The sequence below is a fragment of the Oryza glaberrima genome, chromosome 11 (assembly GCF_000147395.1).
Source record: "Oryza glaberrima chromosome 11, OglaRS2, whole genome shotgun sequence".
Classification (NCBI taxonomy): Eukaryota; Viridiplantae; Streptophyta; class Magnoliopsida; order Poales; family Poaceae; genus Oryza; species Oryza glaberrima.
Window position 1 is genome coordinate 6,882,366 of NC_068336.1, and position 22,946 is coordinate 6,905,311.

Here is a 22,946-nt window from a genome sequence, read left to right on the forward strand (position 1 = left end):
AGCTTAAAAATCACTTCATAATTTCCTAATGTATAGATATGCCCCCCCCCCCCCCCCCAACACACACACACACACACCACACAACGTATAAATATGCCTCACACACACACACACACACACACAGATACACACAATGTATAAATATGCCTCACACACACACACACACAGAGACACAAGTCGTTCACGATAAAATGGGTAAAGCTCCACGGCCAAGATCACATACAATTTTCACGAAAGATGAAAAGAACGGTGCTTTAGGTAGCATAACATGATTACAGAAAGGTTCGCTTCCTCGAAAAAAATTACAGAAAGGTTCAGCTATGACAATCCGTTTCTTTGCTTTAATCTGATCTAAGTGTAGAAACACAACAGAACATTAGAAAATTGCATGTTAATTGAACTATAACAAAAAAAAAAGGCGTCAGAAATCAACTCAGTCGTTGGTCATCTCTGTGGAGAGGCAAAAAAAGAACCTTCTTCCATGCACTCATTATGTTCTCCTACCATGGCAGGTATAAAGCATCAACCATGATATGCAAGGCAAAACTATGGCAAGGCAAAACCATCTTCCATGCATTCTGTCCTAGTCTCCTGCATGAGCTGCTGAAGAAGGGAAGGGTTGCTTGTGACAATGGCATCAACATGTTCATACAACATCCTCTTCATGGAGTCGGCATCATCAACAGTCCACGCATAAACCTTTTTGTCATTTCTGTTTCAAAAACCAAGCACATAAACTCAGAGTATTCCTTTATTTCAGTAGCAAAATGATGGACATCCAAATGTAGGTTAATTACATGTTCTTACCTGTGCATAACCTTCATGAGCTTCTCGTGGATCAGGCGATGATATACACCAGCAACTTTGGACCCTGTTATCCTTACTAACTCAGTAGTTCTACCAGTGGACTTATCAACCATAACAATATAGCCAACCTATAGCAGATAAATCACTCATTGAGTTACAAGCCACTAATCAGCAGTAATAATTGGCAAGGATGACAACCTCATTTTTTTACATAAAGAATTTAACACAGAGAAACTTACCGTTATATCTTTAGACAATTTAATTACATCCCTTCCCACATTGTCACTTTTTGCCCAGACAAGACAATTTTTACATTGTGTTCTGCCTATCTGCAAAGAAACAAGTGGCCTTGAATTAGGAGAAGTTCAAAACTTGCTGGGAGAATGTGTTATATTTCATGCTGTACTCTAGGAAATGAAAAATAAAAATTAATACGGAATTATGGTAGACAAGTTGACAGGAGACCAATGACAGACATTTTTGACATGATAAAAATGCTAGCGTACAACTGCATGAAGCAACATGCAATTAACTAAAAAATGATATAACGTTGCCAGTGGTGACATATCAGCACATGGGCCACCATAAGAATCAGAACATTATGGTAACACTACTACAGCAAAAAGCTAATAGTCACCAACTTAATTTTAGTTATAGAAAATAGAAACATACCATATGCACACAAGCTTCCCGTGCACACTCCATGCACACCAACTAGTAAATGTCACGAAAAATTCTACAAAAAATTGGACATTTACTCCTAATAGTATTACACATATCTACAAAGCCTCATATTCAAATTCATTATATTTTAGCCATAACAAAAAAGTAAAAAATCTGACAGTTTTAAGGGTAAAAATCTGTCAGAATTTTGTCTTTTTCGTTACAGGTAAAATATAATGAATTTGAAGATAAGATTTCACATATAGGTGTAATACTATTGGAAGTATGTGTCCATTTTTTTCTAGAATTTTCTGTGACATTTGCTAGTTGGTGTGCACAGAGTGTGCACGGGAAGCTTGTGTGCATAGGATATATTCCCCTAGAAAATACACACTAGAGTCCAGACATACCAACTCCATGTTAAAAACTAGTCACATATGAAAAAAAAAGCATGTGCCGTTTGTATGCCAAATAAGACGAGGAACATTGAACTTACAATAGACAGCACATCTTCAGCTAAATCTTTCTCAAATGAAGGAGGACCAACTTTGACATCCAGAATAACCTGCCTTACGGATTGCGATATCAACTGTGCAAAGAAGGAGAAAGGTCAATACAAAAAAAAACAAAAAAAGAACAATTTTCCACATCTATCCAGAAAACATAAGCCAATTGGGATGAGGTTTTACACGTCATATGAAGCTTAAGTGATTATGAGTATTGCTACCTCTCCCAAAAATAAAACCATACAAAACCTAAAACTGAGTGTATTAAGGCTTACCGCTAGAACATCTTGTGCTTTAGGGACTTCCTGGTTCTGGACTGTTTTTGACAGTTGAAACCTTGTGCTTAGAGCTTTAATCTACAAAAAACTAAAAGAATACATCATTAGCATCCTGACAACATATGGACATTAACACAGAACCAATCAATGATCAGGAAACTAGTGTTGGAAAAAATTAGCTGGTTTCAGCCATGCACTTCAGAATATCATTCATCATCGAACTGTTTGTTTTGAGTTCAACTAAATAAAGAGAAATAATTTGTGAATCCTGAGTTCCAGACAAAAAAAGGAGCAAGCAGCAACAAGTTTAAAACCAAATAATCACCTCATCCGAGCTCCAGTAGCCAACTTTTGCTGTAGAATTACCAGACATTCTTTGCAGATCCCTGCCTGTGTCAATTTTGAATTAGGTAACAGGACATATTGTTCAAAAGAAAAATATTAGCATGTAGTAAAATGGCTGCTTCTCTCTTTAAAACATCTCTTGCAACTGTCTTAAAGTGATTCAGTTTATTTCTGCGACAATTTACTGGCTGCTTCTTGTGGGTGCCTCTAATCATTCCCAACTATATAAATTCGAAAAAAAAAACTTTTATTTATTAAAGAATAGGAGATTCAAGCTTTCTATAACTGAAATGCTAACAGCCAAACATAGAAAGTGAGCTCTAGCCACTTGATAGTTTGTAAGATACAAGGTAATGAGAATAAGAATAATGAAAATAGATGCTAATGCCATGCATTATGTGGCAAGGAGTGAATTATGAAAGAAATGCAACTGCACATTATGCAGTACGAGGCACATAGAATTATCAATAAATATAATTTATACATCATAGTCCACCACTTTGGTCACAGAAATGTCAACATATCCATACATGCACCACCTATCTATAATTATGAGCACCGAAATATGGAAGATAGCTACAATGCGGACAAAATAAAAATGCCTAATTTTCCCAAGAAATATTGTTTCAAGTAGCACAAGGACCTCAATCAATCAATTAGATAGCCTATGTGCGATCCACTTGCATAAAAGGGATACAATGCTCAATCCTACATAACAGAACTATGACAACACATACCATTACTCCATTACTACTATAACTTCAGTCACTAGTTCCATTAAAACTGATGTACATCTCCAAAATGAGTAATAAATCAGGCAGACCTTGTCCCCTTATCAACCCAGGACACAACGGAAATATGTCGACTCACCACCATTAGCATCATAACTTCAACCTCTAGTTCCATTAAAATTAAGCGGCACGCGCGTATGCGACAATCAAGAGCTGCATTCAACAACCAAGCACAAATGCATCTAATGCTCCAATGACCCAAGCAGCAGTCCAATCAATTACCTATCGTGAAGCACAAAGAGCGCGCCATCGGAGGACCTCGAGACGTCCACCTCCACGCAGTCGACGCGCGCGTCCAGAGCCAGGCGGAAGGCGTCCATCTGCGCACGAGATCCCCCAATCAAACCAAAGAACAAGTCAGGCAAATTCACATTCACCCCAAGAGCTCTCCAAGATCAGCAAACGAAAGGTGCGGATTGACGCAGACCATCTCGGAAACCCTACCGAGTTGGGGAACGCGTTGGTGGAGTCGCCGCCGTGCGCGCACACCATCGGCGGGCTCGCGATCCACCCGCACCTCCTCTCCCGCATCTGCACACAAAAAAAAAAAACGAAGGGTTAGCGAACAGTATGAGCTCCAAATCAAGGGAATCGGAGAGCGGATTAGGGATTCAGGAATGGGAGAGGGGGGGAGGACGAACGCGGTGGAAGCGGCGGAGGCGGAAGTGGAAGAAGGCCGGGGGGATGAGGGAGAGGGCGGCGAGGAGGAGGAGCAGGCGGAGGAGGCGGTTGGTGGGGAGGATGCGGCGGAGGAGAGCGGAGGAGGAGGAGGAGGAGGACGGCGGGGAGGCCCTCTTCGTCGCCGGCGGCGGGAAGAGCGGCAGCGGCGGCGGCTGCTGCTGGCGGCGCCTCCCGAGCCCGAGAAGCCTTCTCATTGCTACTCTCTCGTCAGTCTCTCTTTGCCAAGTGGGGGATTCGACCACTGGTTGTTCTCTCAAGACGAAGAGACTGTTCGCCTGGGCCTGGGCCTGGGCCTGTGGCCCTGTAGAAGCCGAATACAAGAAAGGAAGGCCCAACCCAATGCTCTTAATCCAAGAGCAGGGTCAGCTACAAACAAGAACTTTAAGAGAGAAGTGGGCTACATATTTCTAACACGAACTAAGACCTTATGTGTGTATGATAGATGGAACCAATTATTAATGATGTAGTATATATATTTGTAGTAAACTATTATATGAATTGGTTATTAGATTAACTATAAATGATTTAGAGTTAGTAGGTGGCTATAATATTAAACAGGCTAAATAAAAACAATGCTCTTCTAGCATTTTCTAAACTCATTGATGCATTATCACATTTATTACGTTTGTTAGATTTGGAGTTTTTTTTTGGATAATGGGTTTATCCGAGTACATTCTCTTTCAATCGGATATAGATTTGCGTAATTTTTTTTTTTTGAGAAACAATTTGCGTAAATTTTGTTTATGAGATGAACCATTTGTTTCTCTAGAATTTTATATTTACTGCCAATGGGAGTATAAATTCGGAATCGTTATTCAACGCAGCTGCATTTTCAATTCACACTTTTTTCAGATGAAAGTTTTCACATTAAAGTTTTCTAATGAAAATTTTTCGGATGAAAGTTTTTGGTTTGGAAGCTTTTAGGAGAAAGGCGTGCCCTGTGAACGTGGTTATGCTAATTGCGATTCTCATAAAAATTTTAACAATTACTTGGCCCGCCATCAATTTGGACTCTTGCTTTGCTGCTAAAACGAGCATTTATAATAGCTCTAACGTTTGCTTTTCAGCTTATTAGTACATTCTAGATCTTAAATTTGGAGTTGATCTTGATGTTTTTTCACTATAAATATTTTTCAGCATTGACTTTTAAATCATTGTTAACATATATCTAAAAGTTTTATCCTAATTTTTTTTCACTAATAAGCGTTACGTCTTATGAGCAATACATTTCAATGGTGTCTATTTTTAAAAACAGAAATGTTACTGTCTTGATGAAGATATCAGAGATAGCATATTCTTTAGTGCTGATTTTTAAAGATCCGTAGTGTAAAGTATCAGTAGATATCACAAAAAAAATATTGTAATCCCTTACTGTAAAATCACTTCAAAAATTGTTCCTGAAAATGGTGAATAAAACATCGGCGGACGCTCAGATATGCATAATTTCCACATTCAAATTTTAACCCCAGCTGATAGATACACCCACATCTCTCCCATCAAATAAACATACGTTTGCAAAAACTGTACAAATTTCAAGTATGGGTTATTGTAGCCATTCAAAATCCCCGTTGGGGAACAGAACATCGAGTTTATCACTGTTTCTTTTATATACACAAAACATCACAAAATTATTAGTGACACGTCTGCTTGTTTAATTATGCAAGAACAGCATCAAGCAACCATTAATTATACTACCATTCCAATATTCCATGGAAGCAATCAAGCTTAATTTGCAAAAGTGAAGTGAAGCAGAGCAGAGCAGCTAGCTCAGATGGCCTTGAGGAGGTCGGCGGCGGCGGCGGCGATGTCCTGGCCGTCGGCGAGGGTGACGATGTTGGGGGAGTCCATGGCCACGACGTCCTCCGTGGTGAACCCGTCCTCGTCGCGGAGGAGCTCCTCGCTGCCGGCGGCGACCATCCCCGGCAGGATCACCGTCCTGTGCAGCCCCGGGAGGAGGCGCTCCCTGTCGGTGTCGCCCTTCTCGCCGACGAGCACCGCCACCTTGGACAGGTCGATCCCCCACTGTATCGACAGGTACCTGAAAGGTGAACGCGTCGAACGGTCAGAGACGACGAGATGGTGGTGTCGGCGATGGCGTCGCCGGCGGCGGCGTGTCACCTGAGCGCGCGCGGCCGGGAGGCGGAGAGCGGGACGACGTTGAGGCGCGTGCACGCGCGCGTGTAGACGAGGTTGCACCGGAAGCCGCGCATCCGCAGCGCCTGCCTGATCCAGTCGACCTTCTTCACCTGCGACAATGGCGGCGCGACGGATCAAGAGGTGTTCGTCGTCGAATGGTGTTCGTTGTCGTGGTGACGGTGGCGCTCTGCTCTGCTTACCTTGGACGCGTCCTTGGCGGCGTAGGCGTGGCAGTGCACGGAGCAGGCGGCGGCGTCGACGGCGAGGTCCGCCTCCTGCGCGCCGTCGGCCTTCCCGAGCCTCGGCACCGCGGACCTCACGTGGTCGCCGGGCCACCGGAACGCCACGTGCCCGGCGTACTCCTCGTCGGCGGCGAGCTTCTCCCCCTTCCACGGGTAGCAGATCTCCGCGCCGCTGCTGCAGATCAGCGCGTCGAAGCCGGCCGGGTCGGCGCCGCATGCCCTGAGCGCGTCGACGGCCTCGGGGATGGTCATGCCGGTGGAAAGAACGTATCCCCTCCCGCCGGCGTCGTCGCCGTCGCCGGCCGACATCGCCAGCTCGACCACCTTCTTGAGCTGCTCCACGTTCGGCTTCCCGTCGTCGCCGTAGCAGTCGACGGCGACGACGAGGAGGCTCTGACGCCGTCCCGGCGCGAACCCGATCGCCCTGGCGGCAGAGCTCGCCGCCGGCCTGTCCGTGGACCGGCGCCTGCGGAGCGCGTCCAAGATTGCCGCGGCGGAGTCCCCAGCGCTGAGGTCAGGCGATGCGGCGTCCACGGAGATGCGGAGCGAGAGATCGCGCAGCGAGTCGGAGAGCGGCTCGGAGGAGGCGGCCGCGCCGCCGCCACCGGCGGCGGCGGAGGTGGCGGAGGAGGAGGACGGGGAGGGCGGGACGCGGAGCAGCTGGTGCGGCGCCGGGTGGTCGCAGCTGGCGGCGACGTGGGAGAGGTAGAGGCGGCAGTGGTGCGGCCAGGAGAAGCGGTGGATGTTGCGGAGGCCGCTGCGGCGGCACTCCGACCACCGGGACTTGTCGGCGAGCAGGCTGAGCAGCGCGGCGGTGATCGCCGCCGCGTCGTGCGGGTCCACCAGCAGCCCGTTGCTCAGCACCTTGAGGATGTCCACCGGCCCGCCGTTCTTCGTCGCCACTACCGGCAACCCATATGCAGCAGCCTTCACACACACAACCAGTAAAATTTAAAGAAAAACGAGTGAATTTCAAAGCTACATATACTTTAATAAAATTATCATAGAACTATCCCTCCGTTCAAAAAAAAAAAAAGTCCAATCCTAATAACGAATCTGAACACATATGTGTCTAGATTCGTAGCTAGCGTGTCTTTTTTTGATAGAGTATTATATATTTAATTTAAACTATAATATCATAAACTATAAATTTTAGAAATGATTTTATCACAAAACTATAGATTTAAAGTGTTGTATCTAAAAAGTATAGATTTAGTATCGTCTTTTTTTTTTACAAAACTATAGATTTTTGATGTGCTATCTCTACACCTATTACCAAGATAAAATTTTAAAATGTGTAGGTCAGTGAGAAATTGAATGCTCCATCTGTAGTTTTGCAAAAAATATGACACTTAATTTGTAGTTTTTATTTAAATCTTTACTTTTCTGATAAATCAGTTTCTAAATCTTTATTTTTTATATTATGTCTTAAATCCATAGTTTTGTGATAGTATTGTTAAAGTATATGTAGTTTTGTGAAATTTACCCAAAACAAATTATTCATGCAAATTTAAATTCAAACAATAAAATTCAACATTAAATATCTTAAGCAAATTTGAATGTTGTGCTTGGATTTTACCTCTATGATGGTGAGGCCGAATGGCTCGACAAGAGCAGGATTGATGAACACACCCTGCAAAATAAAAAAAACAAAATTGATGAAATCATCAGCTATGCATCCTCTGCTTTGCAACGCTGCCATTGCTACAGATCAGAGGATGGAGACAGTGACTGACCTTGGTCTTGGCGGCGAGGCGGTAGATGTGCGGCACGTCGGTCTGCTTGTGGTGCTTGGGGTAGGCGACCTGGCCGTAGAGGTCGTACCGGTCGATCAGCTTCAGCACCGCCGTCAGCACCGTCGCCGCGCCGCCGGACATCTCCTCGATGTCGTCCCTGTTCCCCAGTATCAGCGTCTGCACCACCCACGCACACCCCCGTCATGTTCGTGTCATGTTTTTCACGAACGCGCAAAAGGATTACACGCCAATATATTAGAAGAAAATGTCGTGTCATGTCATATCACGTACCAGGTTGGCGAGCTCCCGGAGATGGCGGCTCTCGCCGTACGCCTTGAGCAGCGTGGTGACGTTCTTCTTCGGGTCCGGCCGCGACAGCGCGAGGATCATCGGCTTGTGCGGGTTCGTGAAGAACCGGAGCACCTCCGACCAGATGGGAGGGAGGGGCTTCTTGGCCTTGTTGGGGTTGATGAGCAGCTGCAGGTCGGCGGCGTCGCCGGCGCCGCCGGCGCCGTCGGCGGCGAGGTCCTGGGTGTCGACGTAGCTGAAGTCCATGCCGGGGGGGATGACGACCATGCGCGGCATGTAGCGGCCGAGGCAGCTGACGCCGCGGCGGCGGCGGACGCGGAGCTTGCGCTCCACCTTGAGGTCGAACCCGTCGTAGAGCCCCCACTGCTCCTCGATCTCCTGCTTGGTGCTCGTCACCACCATGTCGGCGGCGTCGAGGCCGGTCTCCTCCGCCTCGATCCGCCGCGCGATCTTGTACGTGCCCTGGATCTCGGCGCGCGGCATGCGCCCCAGCTTCAGCAGCTGCTCCAGCTTGTTCCGCCCCAGCGAGTGCCCCGTCATCACCATCGGCACGTTCAGCGCGCTCGCCAGCAGCGCCGCCACCTCCGCCGCGTCCGCGTAGTGCCCGTGGATCACGTACGGCCACACCGCCTGCGCCGCCGCGCCCGCGCCATCGGACGGCGGCGGCGGCGAGAGCTGCTCGCCGAGCGCGCGCGCCACGTTGGTGACGTGCGCCAGAGCGCGGTCGACGAACTCCGGGATGTGCGGCCAGAGCGACTCCTTGGGGAGGTACTTGTCGCGCGGCCCGCACGGCAGCCGCACGATGTACGCGCCGCCGGACGAGCCGCCGCCGCCGTCTTCGTCGTCGGCGTCGGCAGCCGGGACGGTGAGCATCTCGACGGGCTCGCCGTAGGTCCAGTCGACGTCCGGGCACGAGATCTGCCGCGTCAGGAGGTCGACGCGGTGCACCCCCGGCGTCGCCGCCAGCGCCCGCGCCAACTCCACCACGTACTTCACCTGGCACACGACACAAACCCCATTTTCAAACGTCACAAATTTCGTCAAATTCTACAAGAATCAAACCGTTTCTGACAAATTTTGTCAAAATTTTAAGCAGGTGTGACTGACCTGGCCCCCGGTGTCAGAGTCTCGGCCGAGCTCCATGTTCTCGCCCCGCACGAGCCCATGAATGCTAAACACAAAAAAAAAAATACAAATTAATTTCACAATAATTAATACTGGTATCAGCGATGAGTCAGCGGTGAGTAATTAGCGTTGAGGAAGTCAGTTAATTGCGGTGACGTGGCAGTGACAGTTGAGTTAGTTGGTGGGTTTACCTGATGAGCACGATGTAGAGGTTCCGGTCGGTGGTGACCTCCTCCTCCTCGTCGGAGACGATCCGGGGGTCGGAGTTGATCCGGGCGAACCGGCTGAGCTGATGCGGCGGCGGCTGCTGCTGCTGCTGCTGGTGATCGCCGCCGCCGCCGTCGTCGGCTGCCGCTTCCGCCGCCGCCGCCGGCGGTGGAGGGTGAGTGTCCGGCTTGCCGTCCTTCTCACCCTCGGAGAGCTCCGAGAGGTCGGCGGCGGCCTCCCGGCTGCCAAGCTCCTGCTCCAGCCGCCGGCGAGACAGCTGTCGCGAGAATTCCCACTCCACCTGCAAATACCATATCAGCCGTCCATTTCCAGATGTAGGTTTCATCAACGGCTGCGAAACACAAGACAGAAGATGATATGGAACAACGTGATTTTAGACAGTTTTTTGAAAACTGTGAATTTTACATGAAACAGTTCAATCTCATGAGGAGAAAAAAAACGGAGTTTCGCGCGTTTTTTTTTAAACCAGGCTTAAAGCACAGAGAAAAGGTATGATTGATCCCAAACAGGTTACCTGTTCGATCGCTTCGAGATCTGGACAACTCATGCTATAATGGTGAACCATGGTGACACAAAAACTGGAGATTGCTGTTTATGTTCTTGTGTAAAAATGACTTGAAACTTTCAGATAATGAAGGCAATTGCCTCTGGGATAACTGGATATCAGCATATATATATATAACACCAAACTAGTTAACAGGTTTGACAGGGTATTTGGTCATATTTTCAACATGGATGCAGCTGCATATCGAGAAGCCAAGCAGGGCACCTTAAATGCATTTTTTTTCCCTTTTGCAGCAAGTGAATCCCTGATTTACACGCATCCAATTAGGCTTAGTGTTGATCTAACCAGCAATAAATCCATGTGCAAATTGTCAAAAGCATGGCTCATAATGACTAGAAGCTAAGTACTGTAATAACCAAGTGACAATTGATGCAGCTCTGTTTCTCTCTGTTTTATCCATTCGAATTCTGCAAATTGGCACTGCCTGCCTTCTCCAAGCGGACAGAGGAACATTCCGGCGACATGGCACGCAGGCAACCATTGGTGTTGGCCATAGACCATAATTCATATTTGCCACATTTTCAAACTGACTAGACTCCAACTCGGCCCAGGATGAAAAAAAAAAATGATCAGAAAATTAAATGGACGTGTCAAATTTCCCTTTGGGCCAGGCTAACTAGCAGACAACATACTTTGATCAGCCTACACTACTAGCACTCCTCGACCTGTTCTCGAAACACCGGAATTTCACAGGAAACAGTTCATGTCCCTATCGATTCGCCTAGAATTGATTATAAACTGTAATAGCTTATTAAAAACAAATTACGCTTAAAACTTTATATATGTGTTCTTAGCGACTTTAAAAAGTTAACGCTTGAAAAAACTGCATTGAAAAACATAAAAATTAACTTCAAAAATCAAGTTTTTTCAAACTTAAATTCAAGCAACATCTCATAAGTTGTAGGGCAAACAATAAGGTCCTCAATCTTTTCTGAGAGAATCTTCAGAATATGCCACTCAATTCGCATCACCTCTAGGATTTGCCACTTAATTCGCAACGTTTTCAGAACATACCACTAAGAACGCGAATTGTTTCATTCCGTGCCACTCCATCCCTCCGAAGCTGAGCGTCGTTGCCCGCCCGTGGCACGACGTCCGTCTGAGTCATCTGGGCACCACCGACGAGCTCCTCCCCTACGCCGGTGAGTTCTTCTTTCTCCCCGCGCTAGCGGATCCTCCTCCCCAACGTCGGCGGGCTTCTTCCTCCCCACACCTGGTGAGCTCTTCTTCCTCCCCACACTGGCAAGTCTTCCCGCACATGCCGGCGAGCTCTTGCTTGCTGCCCCGGTGGAGCTCCTCCTCACGTGAGCTCTTCCTCCCCAACGCCGGCGGCTCCTCCTTCTCACGCTGGTGAGCTCTTCCTCCCCGCATTGGAATGGCGAGCTCTTCCTCCCCAACGCTGGCCAAGCTCCTTCTCCCTCACACCGGCGGTGGCAAAATGACGCAACAGACGACGCGATACGAACGAGCGACGGCGCGTAACTTCGGAGAGATGCAGTGGCACGGAATAAAACAACGCGTGTTTGGTGACATGAGTGTTACGAATTGAATGGTAAATCCTGAAGGTGGTGCGAATTGAGTGACATATTCTGAAAATTCTCTTGCGGTGGGAAACTTTGTATGCTCGATTGTCAACATCCTCTCGATTTTCTAGCATGTGTACGGGTATATTTATGTGGCGTTGTTTATCAATTGAAAGTAATCGTGGATTACATAGTAGACGCACACACGGATACATTCGGTGTTAACCATAGCTATTATGGAATTTATGGTCTACAAGTGCTGTCAAGGTCGGCACTGACCGAGAATTTTTTAATAAAAAAGGAAAGGGATTGAAAAAAAAAAGAAATAGCGAATCATATCGTATAGGCGAGAAAAAGCTGGAGGAAAAGCAGAGCAAGCGAAGCGAGGTTGGAAGGCAGCATCCATGGCGATTGGGGGCGTACCTGCTTCTTCCTCCTCGCGACGTTCCAGATCCTCCAGCACAGGTTCTCCAGCCGGTTGTTCCTCTCCTGGCTGTTCCTCATCGCCACCACCTGCATCCCCACCGCCGCCGATTAGTGAACAACAACCGGCCGGCGCCGGACACGATCGATCGCCGGCGAGCGAGGGCGGCGATACGAGATTATCACATACCTTGGTCCACGTCTTGTGGAGGTCGCGGTCGTCGAAACGGCTGACGACCTCCTCCACGAAGTACCTCGTCGGGCTGTACGTCGCCGCCGTCGCCACCGCCGACGCGGCGTCCTCCGGCGCGGGCAGCAGCGGCGGCAGCTGCACCGCCGCCGCCCCTCGCTGCTCCCGCAGCTTCACGCCGGCGTCCAGGATCGCCTCCAGGTACCCGTTGATCCACTCGTTCCCCACCGCCATCCTCCTCCTCCTTCTTCTCCCTCGCCGCCGGCGAAAGAATTAATCGGAAACTATAATTTCCTTATATACTTATGCAGATTAGATTAGGCGTCGGCGAGGAGTGGTGCAGGGGACGGAGGAGGAAGAAAGGCTCCCGCCATTATATCCACCTCGAGCAGAGGCAGAGCTAGCACCATATATATTTTTTTCTAAATTATCTCTTTTTCCTGAATTTATTTATCTTTTCAAATTTTTATTCTCCTTGTTTTTCTTTACAAATTTTAATTATATTGTAAGAGGAAATACCTGTATTATTGCTCTGTTTTTTATTTTTTTCAGAGTCTATTGGATTCTACGGCGGTTATGGTGTTGGCTATCTAATCTATCTCCTTGGAGGGATACGGGAGGAGAGGAATAAAGCGCGGCAAAAAAAGAGAAGAAAAGGGAGAATATATATATATTTTTTCACATTTGTGCGTGTGCGTAGCTAGTATACGTGGTAGCTATAGCATATGCTGTGATATGACCGTGTGTAGTAGTGGAACAGTACTAGAAGGCTACTAGTGGGCCGTCGGCCAATGGATGGGCTGGCGAGGTGCGTGCATGGCATTGGCACACGTATCAACCAAGGACATGATGGGAGTAGAATTGCATATGCCCCTAGCATATGCCATCTTTGATTATTGTCTTCTTTGGGTGCATCTTGCTACTCCTTCCTTCCGGTTCCACGATTCTTATCGTTTCGGAGGTCCTTCTTTGACTATAGTTTTATCAATATATATAAAACAAGTAGTTATTTTAATTTTGTTAAAGTACTTTTTTAAAAGACTAATCCATACATATTGTTATAGTGTGTTCAAACTAAAATATTTTAAAAGTTGTTGATAGTTAAAGCTTTAATAATTTGCCTTTAACCTTTGTCAAAACGACAGGGATTATCAAACAAGAGGGCCTATTTCGTGCTTAGGTTTTTTTCTTATAATGGAGACTCCGAAACAACATAACCAACTACTCCATCTATTTTCAAATTACTTATCAATCTAGTTTTTCTTAAGTAAAACATTTATATTCTTACCATATATTTATTTTAGTTCATGTAATCTAACATAATACTCCCCATATTAAAATACAAGGTGGATGTAATAAAAAAGCATTTACAAACTTTACGAATAATTAAATAACAATATATATCTTCTGTTTCGTGCATGTGACATCACTAGGTTCGTATTTAAAAATTCTTTGTTACAGTTAACTAGCATGGTGGCCCGCGCAAATTGCGCGGTTAGCTACCAATTATTTCTAAATTATGTTTTTATATAGATTCTAAACTATTTTTTCAATATTTCTTATTTTTTAATTTTAAATTTCAATTATAAATTGTGTTTCTATATGGACTCCAACGTCTATTTCTAATTTATTTATTTTTAAATTCTGAATTTTAATTAGTTCCAAATTACATACATGTATGGACTCTAATCCTTTCTTTCAATATTTCTTATTTTTAATTCCGAATTTCAGCTATTTAAAACTATAATTATATATTTACTCTATTTTTATTTTTAATCCGAGTTTTTGATATTTCTAAATTATATTTCTACATAGACTCTTCTTAAAATTTTCTTCATTTTATATTCCTAATTTTAGATATATTAAATTGTATTTTAATTTCTAAATAGTTTTCTTTTTCTCTAGGTAGTTGGAGATAATTCTTAATTCTGAATTTTAAATATGTTGAAATATATTGCCATTTGAACTATTTTTTTTCTCTAATTAACATGGAAATTTGTAGAAAGTGGAAGCGAATATGGCGGCTATTTTTTCTGTTACATTAAGATAATCTCTACTATTATAAAAATTAAAGATGTTTTTGCCGGTACATTGGTACGTCATTCATGTATGAGTCAATTTCTAAGCTCGTTCGCTTTTGGCAATAGATATCCGTATTTGAATAGGTTTTTAAGTTCATTCATTTTTGAAAATACAGGAGTCGTATAAGAAATCTAATTTAAAAAATTCGCATGCTAACTTGCACGGTCGAACTCTTAACTACAGCTCATGATTTTTTTAAAATATATATATCGAAGCGAATTCCTACAGTGAATTTTACCTTAATAACTAATCCATATAACAATAATAAGATTAAAATAGCCTTAACCCGTCGCAATGCACGGGCACTTTTCTAGTATAGATAGACAAATAAATGCATCAGGAGTTTGCACGTGTGAACCTGCCATTAGAGATTTGGTTTGTTGTAACGGAGAGAATAGATCGAGAAAAGCAATAGAACCAACCTATTAAGTATGCATACTTGTGATTTGTATTGTACACGGTCACTATAGCCTGCTTAGGTTTTCTTTCCTAGCAAAAGGCTAATCGTTCTATGCAGCTGTCCGGTCGGACACAATTTTTTTCTAAAAAGGAAAGAGAGAGTTCTTATCTACAACGAATTCTCCTTATATATTTTTCATTTTACTTCAATTAATGTGAGAATTTTTAGACGTGGAGGCTTCTTTTTATATTACTTTATTAAGTTAATAGATTTTTAATTCCGAATTTTGCTATTTATAAATTGTATTTCTATATGGACTCTATTTTCTTTTTTCTCGATCAATGTGAGAATTTCTAGACTATGAGAGCAAACGTGAAGACTTCTTTTTCTATTACTTTGATAAGATAATAATAGATTTTACAGTTGTTCATAATATATTGCGAACTAATTTAATGTTTTACGCTAGTGACTGTGCAAAAACTTATAAACTTTATATTCTTAGTAGAGGGAGTAAGATATTTTTAATTTGTGATGAGAAATAATTTCATAATATATAGTCTACAAACTATATGAGTTATAATATTAATGGTTAAAGATAGAAACTTTTGACTACGATAAAGTTAAAATGATAATAAGTAATTTGAAAAAAGGGGTATATTATTTGATTCAAATATTCTGATCAACGACAAAACATGCTAATTATCATCCTAACATGAAAATATGTTCTTTCGATTAAAAAAACATATCAACCACAATTGGCATGATTATGTAAAATGGAACTTCAAACGCTAATTTCTATTGTGTTATATTTGTAAAATCAAATAATAATAAGATATCGCATGATTTCAGGAGCTGTCAAATTGATGCCATTTCAAACCATATCATTTTTTTTAAGTTATCAAGATTGTGCATACATTTAGTGTTTTTTTTACCAAACTTCGGTAAACATATAAGGAATCCCGCCAAAACTTAGCAATATTTCCACTTACTAAAATTTTGACAATCGTAAATCTGAACAGCCCCTTCATACGTCAACTGATCCAAAAGAATATTGGCATCCAATTTTTAAATTTTCGGCTCAATACATGTCTATTTCTCCTGAAATTAATGTTTCTCATGATCGTGATAATGAAAAGAACACTCGCCGACGGGAAAATAAATTTTCATATAATCACAAAAAATAATTTCACAAATACACGTGCATGGAACATAACGGTGCGTCGTCGTTCCTAAATTAATTATTTGCCAGCTGTTCTAATAACGTATTAAGTGATGTTCAGTTGAAGTTGCCAGATTAGTTTGATGCGTGTCCCAGATGGTAATTACCGATGACGTACACCCGTCTGGTTTATTCTTAGGTGGCGTTAGCTTATGAGTTTGGCTGAGATTCTCAACTGAGAAAGACATATAATTTATTTATTAATTAAATAGTAATTATTATAAATTCAAATACTCTATCCGTATCAAAATATAACAACTTCACCGCCTACATTCTCTTCTCAACCAATCACGATCTACCATCATTCAAATTCTTTACCAATCTTCTATTCTCAATCAATCATAACTTTCTCTCACTTCAATTATATACCTACTTTCTTAATACTTATGTCAAAGTCTAAAACTCTCTATATTTCGAGGCGGACGTAGCTAGTATAAATTTATTTAATTTTTAAATAGACTCTCATATATATATTTTTAATGAAATTTATCATTTAACAGTTAAAAAAAAAGTTCGAGCAGGACAACCAAAAAGATGTTCAGAACTTTTAGCCTTAGTGGCAACAACGTCATGGATCGATCTTTGACAACGAGACGTACAGGTGTGTCGTTCTGTGGATTCTGTCGTACTTATAGCCAGATACATGAACGAGCTGAAAAGAGACTGTTACCGGATGTTTGACGCATGATCTTCAGTTGTCGCCGACCAATATCGTACGTTCAACATCTCATCATGTACCCCCAAAATAAATAAATAAAATAAATAAATAACTCATCATGTTGCAGCCTTAAGTAGCGAAAGTAACCCTCGTGACAGAGCAACACACGGATGTTAATTATTCGTGTAAATTACAGATTTTTCCATTATCTAATAAATCATAAAAGCACACCACTACAAAACCTCTAATAGAGACATCGATATAATGCGTTTCTCATCCTAATAGGCGGGTATATAAAACTAAAAACCAATATCTATAACATTTAATTTATTGGTGCTGGTTTATCTATGTCAGTTTTTTTTTAATAAACTGCCGCTCATAAACATAGGTTATAGGTCTTGAATGGAACTTTTAGGGATGGAGCCGAGTCAACCAACAGCAAGCCATCTTGTTTTTATTTTATTTTATCTATGACGATCCTAGCACGCTCTCTCCATCTCGTGTTCTCCTTGCCTCTCCACCCCTCGCTCGCTCGCCTCTCCACTTCACTCTCTCCCTAGCCCTCCTCACCACCGCTGCCATCAATCATCATCCTTGCTTGCAGTACCTCGTCCTCTCCTCCTTTGCCACCACCTTCTCCGGCTACGGTGCACGGTATATCGGTGGCACCGATCTCAACTCCCTTGCCTATGGGCTCCTCTCACCTTCCCATGCAATCGGTGGTATCCCTTCACCTTAGGAGCCGCCACAATCCCATGAGGTTGGACGTGTCATATTCGGCCGGTGTTGGGTTTAGTCCCACATCGGTAATTGATTATGGGGGAGTACAACTTAAAAGGTGAGGGCAGTCCTCACCCATCAGACTAGTCTTTTAGGTTGTGTAGGCTCAGGACCTAAAGTTGTGGCTTCAGTTGGGCCTGTGGTGGAGCAGACACAATATGACCTAGGTGGCCCACGGTTGTTGGGCCGGGCTGCGCACTTTAACAAGTGGTATTAGAGCCCAGGTTTGGAACCCGAAACAATTTTCATGATTCGCATGGTGGAGAGGCCAGGTAACAAATCTTCAGGGTCACATAGGTTAATGGTCACATAGGTTAATGTGACGGGGGAGATTGTTAGGCCCGATGTGTGACAGAGGAGATTGTTGGGTTTAGTCTCACATCGGTAATTGATGAGGGAGAGCACAACTTAAAATTTTAGGTTGTGTAATGTTGTGGCTCCGGCTCTAACAACTGGTGCGGCTCAAGGACGGCCAGATTCGACCGTCACGAGCACAACGATGGCCAGATCCACAGTCTATGACCTCAAAGGTAGCAGTCTCCCCTCGACGTTGTTGAGTGTAGAGGAAGATTGAGCGCACCGATGGCATGCTCTTCATGGCGGTTTCTCATCCCTCTTCTAGCTTGGGCGACGACAACAATATTGGGATAGAGTGTGGCCGACGGTGGCTTTATTTTGTGTATTCTTGACTTCTTCATGAGTTGTCGATGTTTTTGATTAGTAGATGTTGTTTCTGTGATGTTCGATCTTCATCTATGAAATTGTTGGTCATGTGATGTTCTTCATACGTGATGTCGCGTGCTTTCTGGGTTATGTACTACTGTCATCTACTTGTCGTTTTTTTCCTGAATTATTACAATCCGAATTAATAAATTAGGGTAATTGTTTAGACACATGCTAGGACAACTTAACCATGCATTTGTGTATGGCCGTGAGTGTGATGTGCCCGTCTGTACCACGTACTTAAAAAAAAAATCAAGATAATGGTAGAGTTTTTTTCCCTTGTTGCAAAGGAAGAAATTAATTATAGAAGCATGCAACCCCTTTATAATATCAGTAAAAGGACAAAATTGTGGTGGGTCAATTTTAATTGTGTGTATTTGAGGGGGCCACTAAAAATTAATGCTCACGTCCTTTGCACCAACTAGAAACACATATGACCAAAGAAAGAAAAATACAGAATCGTCATATATCATGCCACGACCAATCGACCTTGTAATTTGTACATGTTTCAAGAAGGAAGATAAGGTGACCAAGAAGTACGTGTTCTTGATGTAGAGAAAAACAATAACTCAATTCCTTTCAAAAAAAAAACAATAACTCAATAACGGATCACTCCCTCCCTTTTTATTTTTTCTCAATTTTCTGGAGAAATTCAGTTTGTTTGTCAATTGCCATGCCCGTCACTGCCACACAAAAAGGGTCGTTTCAATCGGCATGGCCTTCACGACTCATGAGCAGAGGTTAGTTATCAAGCGAGTCATCTCAAACGGTAAAACCGTTTGCAAAACAGACGTACACCTGTTGATGTTATTCGCATATAACCGCCCGTGGAACAAACATCTATAACTCCACGCAAAAGAATGTTGAAAATTTATGTGTTCTTCAGACAAAAGAACTGATTTAAAAGATGCTGCAATTGTAAGGTAGTATATCCATACCAGGCCTATTACATATGGGTACTAGGCATAGTAAAAGTATATCTATGATCTGGACTTCGACCTAAACAGAGTATTTACAAGCAAGTGACAACCACTATACAACATAGATCAGAAAATAAAGTAACACAACTCTATTGATTGAGATCTGGTGAGAGCTGCTCAAGTGCTCACTTTGAGTGTCATCGAACACAGCCACCATCTTATAGCGGAGCACAGTCGTGCAGTGGTAAAAGTGGTGCCCGTGTGTAGAAGGAAGAAGAAGGAGGGAGGAGCCGAGGAGAGAAAGAGAGAAGAAGGGGAAGGTGCCAATGGCAGGTGACTCGCTAGTCACCCAAGTGGCAGCGGCGCGTCGCCTTCTATCCGTGCGTGTGGGTATTAGACAAAATGTAACGTCGGAGCCTCGAACTATATATCCTGGACAGTATGGACGGTATGATGCTTGTAGCATTCCTCCGTGTAAAAACTTATAGGAAAAACCAAGAATAAGAGAGATGGAAAAACTGAAGCCGGTTCTTCTCAAGATATCTCATCCTATTTGGCCATTGCTCCATAACTCTTAACTGTTTTTATAAAAATTGGTTCGAGACATCATGCAATGTTTGACAGTTCTCTCTGAAGAACCTTTAGAAATGAGTCTTCTACTGCTCTTGATAAATTGAAACCATTATTGGTTCAATTATAGATTGTCTGTAGCGTCTTTTTTTCCTTATATATAGAGCCGTTAGTATAGATGATCATAAACATAAGGAAATTAATGGTACAAAAGCACATGATATGTATAACATGTAGGATGAACAAATTTTATAGTAGTGTGCATTTCTAGATATACAACGTATGCACGTATATACATCCTCCGCAGTTATTGCTGTGCAATTACTAAGATCCTGTTCCCAAACAAAAAATTTTTATTCTGTCACATCGAATGTTTGGATACATGCATCAAGTATTAAATATAGACAAAACAAAAACTAATTACACATATTGCGTGTAAAATGCAAGACAAATCTTTTAAGCCTAATTGTGCCATGATTTGACAATATGGTGCTACATTAAACATTTGCTAATGACAGATCAATTAGGCTTAATAAATTCGTCTCGCGGTTTCCAGGTGGAATCTGTAATTTGTTTTGTTATTAGTCTACGTTTAATACTTTAAATGTGTGTCCGTATATCCGATGTGATACGGCAAAAATTTTCGTTCGTGAACTAAACAAGTCCTAAGAGCCACAACATATATAAACCATGTAAGAATCATTAAATAGACTTTTACTGCCCGATAAGGTATATTGTGAAGTGATAACCAACATCAACAACAATAATAACGGTGTCATATGACTCTTATTACCAGCAACCATGAACAAATTATGTTTTGGTAAAATACTCTAGGGTAATATCACTGCTGGAGAAGTGGCTTTTACCATCAGTTCGTAACCCCCCTCTAGTCACGGTTATGCAACCGAAACTACGAATCCGGGACTAAAATGCCCATCTTTAGTCCCGGTTAAAATACCCGGAAGTAAAAATGCATCTTTAGTCTCGGTTGGTACCACCAACCGAGACTAAAAATGGCAATGCCACTTAACTGGTAATGTCATCTTTAGTCCCGATTGGGACCAACAACCGGGACTAAAGGTCCTTTTTCTCTTTTTTTAATTTACTTGCAAGTTATTAGATAATCACAAATTCATTCACAGCAAAAGCAAATTATCAGATCATCACAAATTCATTCACAAATCAGAAAAAATCACACATATACATTCACAGATCAACAACATCTACAACTTAAAACAAATCATAAAAAAAAATCAAGAACTCTAGAACAAATCAACAACATCCACAACATCGCCACTGCCGCCTGGCCGCTGGCCTCCCATCCCACCACCTCCCCTCCAGCCGAATCTGGCAGAGGGGAGGACGAGGCTGCCGTCGGCCGGCCTCCCATCCGGCCGCCTCCTCTCTGGCCGGATCTTACAGAGAGGAGGGCGAGGCCACCGCCAGCCAGCCTCCCCTTCCACTGCCTCCCCTCTCGCCGGATCTGGCGGAGGGAAGGCCACAGCCGCCGCCGCTTCCCCTGCCGGGCCGCCGCTTCTTCCGAGAGAAGAGAGAGCAGAGCTCAGCTAACTAGCTAGGCAAGAAGTGAGAGGAGATTGATCAAGAAGATATTTTGGGATCGATGGGGCTAGAGGACAGGGGGATCGGGAGAGATAGCTAGAGAGAGCGCGAGAGAGGATCGAGGAGATCGAGAGAAAGGCATGGGAGATTAAAGAGGTGGGAGAGAGATTTTAGTACCGGTTGGTGATAACAACTGGGACTAAAAATTCCTGGGGGTCCTGACACAGCCTGACAACTATTGAATTGGGAATAGAAATGATAACCGGGACAAAAAAATGATGTTTAGTCTCGATTCCTATTCAAGCCGGGACTAATGTGGTTTTTAGCCAACTCAGCAAAGATGGTTTCTCCAGTAGTGTATGGTCACGACTCATGAGAAGAGAGTAATAGAGATGATTTTCTGTTAAGTGGGTCCCACCTTTATTTTCTACTATCAGCACAAATACATTGTGAAGTGTAGACTATCACCACTTGTTTTGGGCCTTTTGCCCTACATCGTTACGGAGTTTGTCAACATACATTACGGTTACCTTCACACTAACATTACCGATTCTGTTCTTTTCTAGGCCAACATCTCAGTGGCAATTGCTGCACAACAGTAATTATAGAGGATCGTCCCACCAAAGGGATCTCGTTGCCGTGACAAAGTTGTGTACCAAAAGTATGGTTCATACACATAAGGTTTTTCTTTTCAGAATATATAGAACAGTCAGTCCCTTTCAGCTCTGCCGTGCGCCTATTTGCATTCCGTAGAATGGAGTTGTATCCTGCAAAATCTTCTTTATACAGGCTGCCGAATAACAGGCCACGCGTTCCAGATTCTCTAGTTCTCTCCATCTGTCATCACCTGACCGGTCAACACGTAATTTCACCATCAAATGATGATCAAGGGACCCCTTGATTGATTCGTACTGATTGGCAGCATCTCTACTGCAGAAGAGCAGAAAGATTAATGATCTCTAAGAGCAAGTTTAATAGTATAGCTAACTACTATCTCCAATTCATCTGTAGCTAATCTAATAGCTCATTCATACAATAGTTACATACTACACTATTAATACTTGGTCCCACCTGTCATACACACACTGCGTCTTGGAGTCCGTGCTACAGCTGGCTACAAATCTGTAGCCCGCTGCTTTTCTCTCTTCTCATTTATCTCCTTAAAATATATTTGCAGCTGTCTTATAGCCTGCCATTGTACCTGCTACTCCCTCCGTCCTAGAAAATGGATTTTGATGATTAAACACGGATATTAAGAAAGTATGTAGAATTAAATAAAAGAAGGTTATGATTGGTTAAGTAGATGAGGTAGATAAAAAAATGAATGGTGGAAGATTGTGATTTGTTGAGAAGAGGATGATGGTGAAGAAATTGTTATATCTTGGGACAAACCTTGTGGGGTAAAAGTTACTATATTTTAGGACAGAGGGAGTACAAGATAGCGTCTCAAGCTTGTGTATTTTTTTTAATGAGAGATGTTGGAAAT

General features: G+C 43.3%; 2 protein-coding genes across 5 annotated transcripts; both read right to left on the minus strand.

Annotated features, from left to right (window-relative positions):
- Positions 1-180: 180 nt before the first annotated feature.
- LOC127753968 (glycerophosphodiester phosphodiesterase GDPD4) lies at positions 181-4,286 on the minus strand. Its single transcript, XM_052279418.1, has 9 exons — positions 4,032-4,286; positions 3,835-3,921; positions 3,613-3,710; positions 2,580-2,640; positions 2,252-2,332; positions 1,967-2,059; positions 1,047-1,136; positions 808-935; positions 181-712 (listed from the first exon to the last, which is right to left on the minus strand). Exons 1-9 carry the CDS (start codon positions 4,263-4,265, stop codon positions 547-549), a joined length of 1,038 nt encoding a protein of 345 aa, XP_052135378.1. The 5' UTR covers positions 4,266-4,286; the 3' UTR covers positions 181-546.
- Positions 4,287-5,507: 1,221 nt separating this feature from the next.
- Positions 5,508-13,293, minus strand: LOC127754972 (probable sucrose-phosphate synthase 5). Of its 4 annotated transcripts, none has more exons than XM_052280583.1 (10): positions 12,549-13,293; positions 12,359-12,448; positions 9,811-10,178; positions 9,602-9,665; positions 8,477-9,490; positions 8,186-8,362; positions 8,029-8,082; positions 6,408-7,376; positions 6,190-6,317; positions 5,508-6,109 (listed from the first exon to the last, which is right to left on the minus strand). In XM_052280583.1, exons 1-10 carry the CDS (start codon positions 12,780-12,782, stop codon positions 5,839-5,841), a joined length of 3,369 nt encoding a protein of 1,122 aa, XP_052136543.1. In that variant the 5' UTR covers positions 12,783-13,293; the 3' UTR covers positions 5,508-5,838. The 4 variants fall into 4 exon arrangements, with proteins under 4 accessions (XP_052136543.1, XP_052136544.1, XP_052136546.1 ...); XM_052280584.1 differs by having other exon boundaries at positions 9,811-10,127; positions 12,549-13,292; XM_052280586.1 differs by lacking the exons at positions 12,359-12,448; positions 12,549-13,293 and adding an exon at positions 10,362-10,487.
- Positions 13,294-22,946: the final 9,653 nt, after the last annotated feature.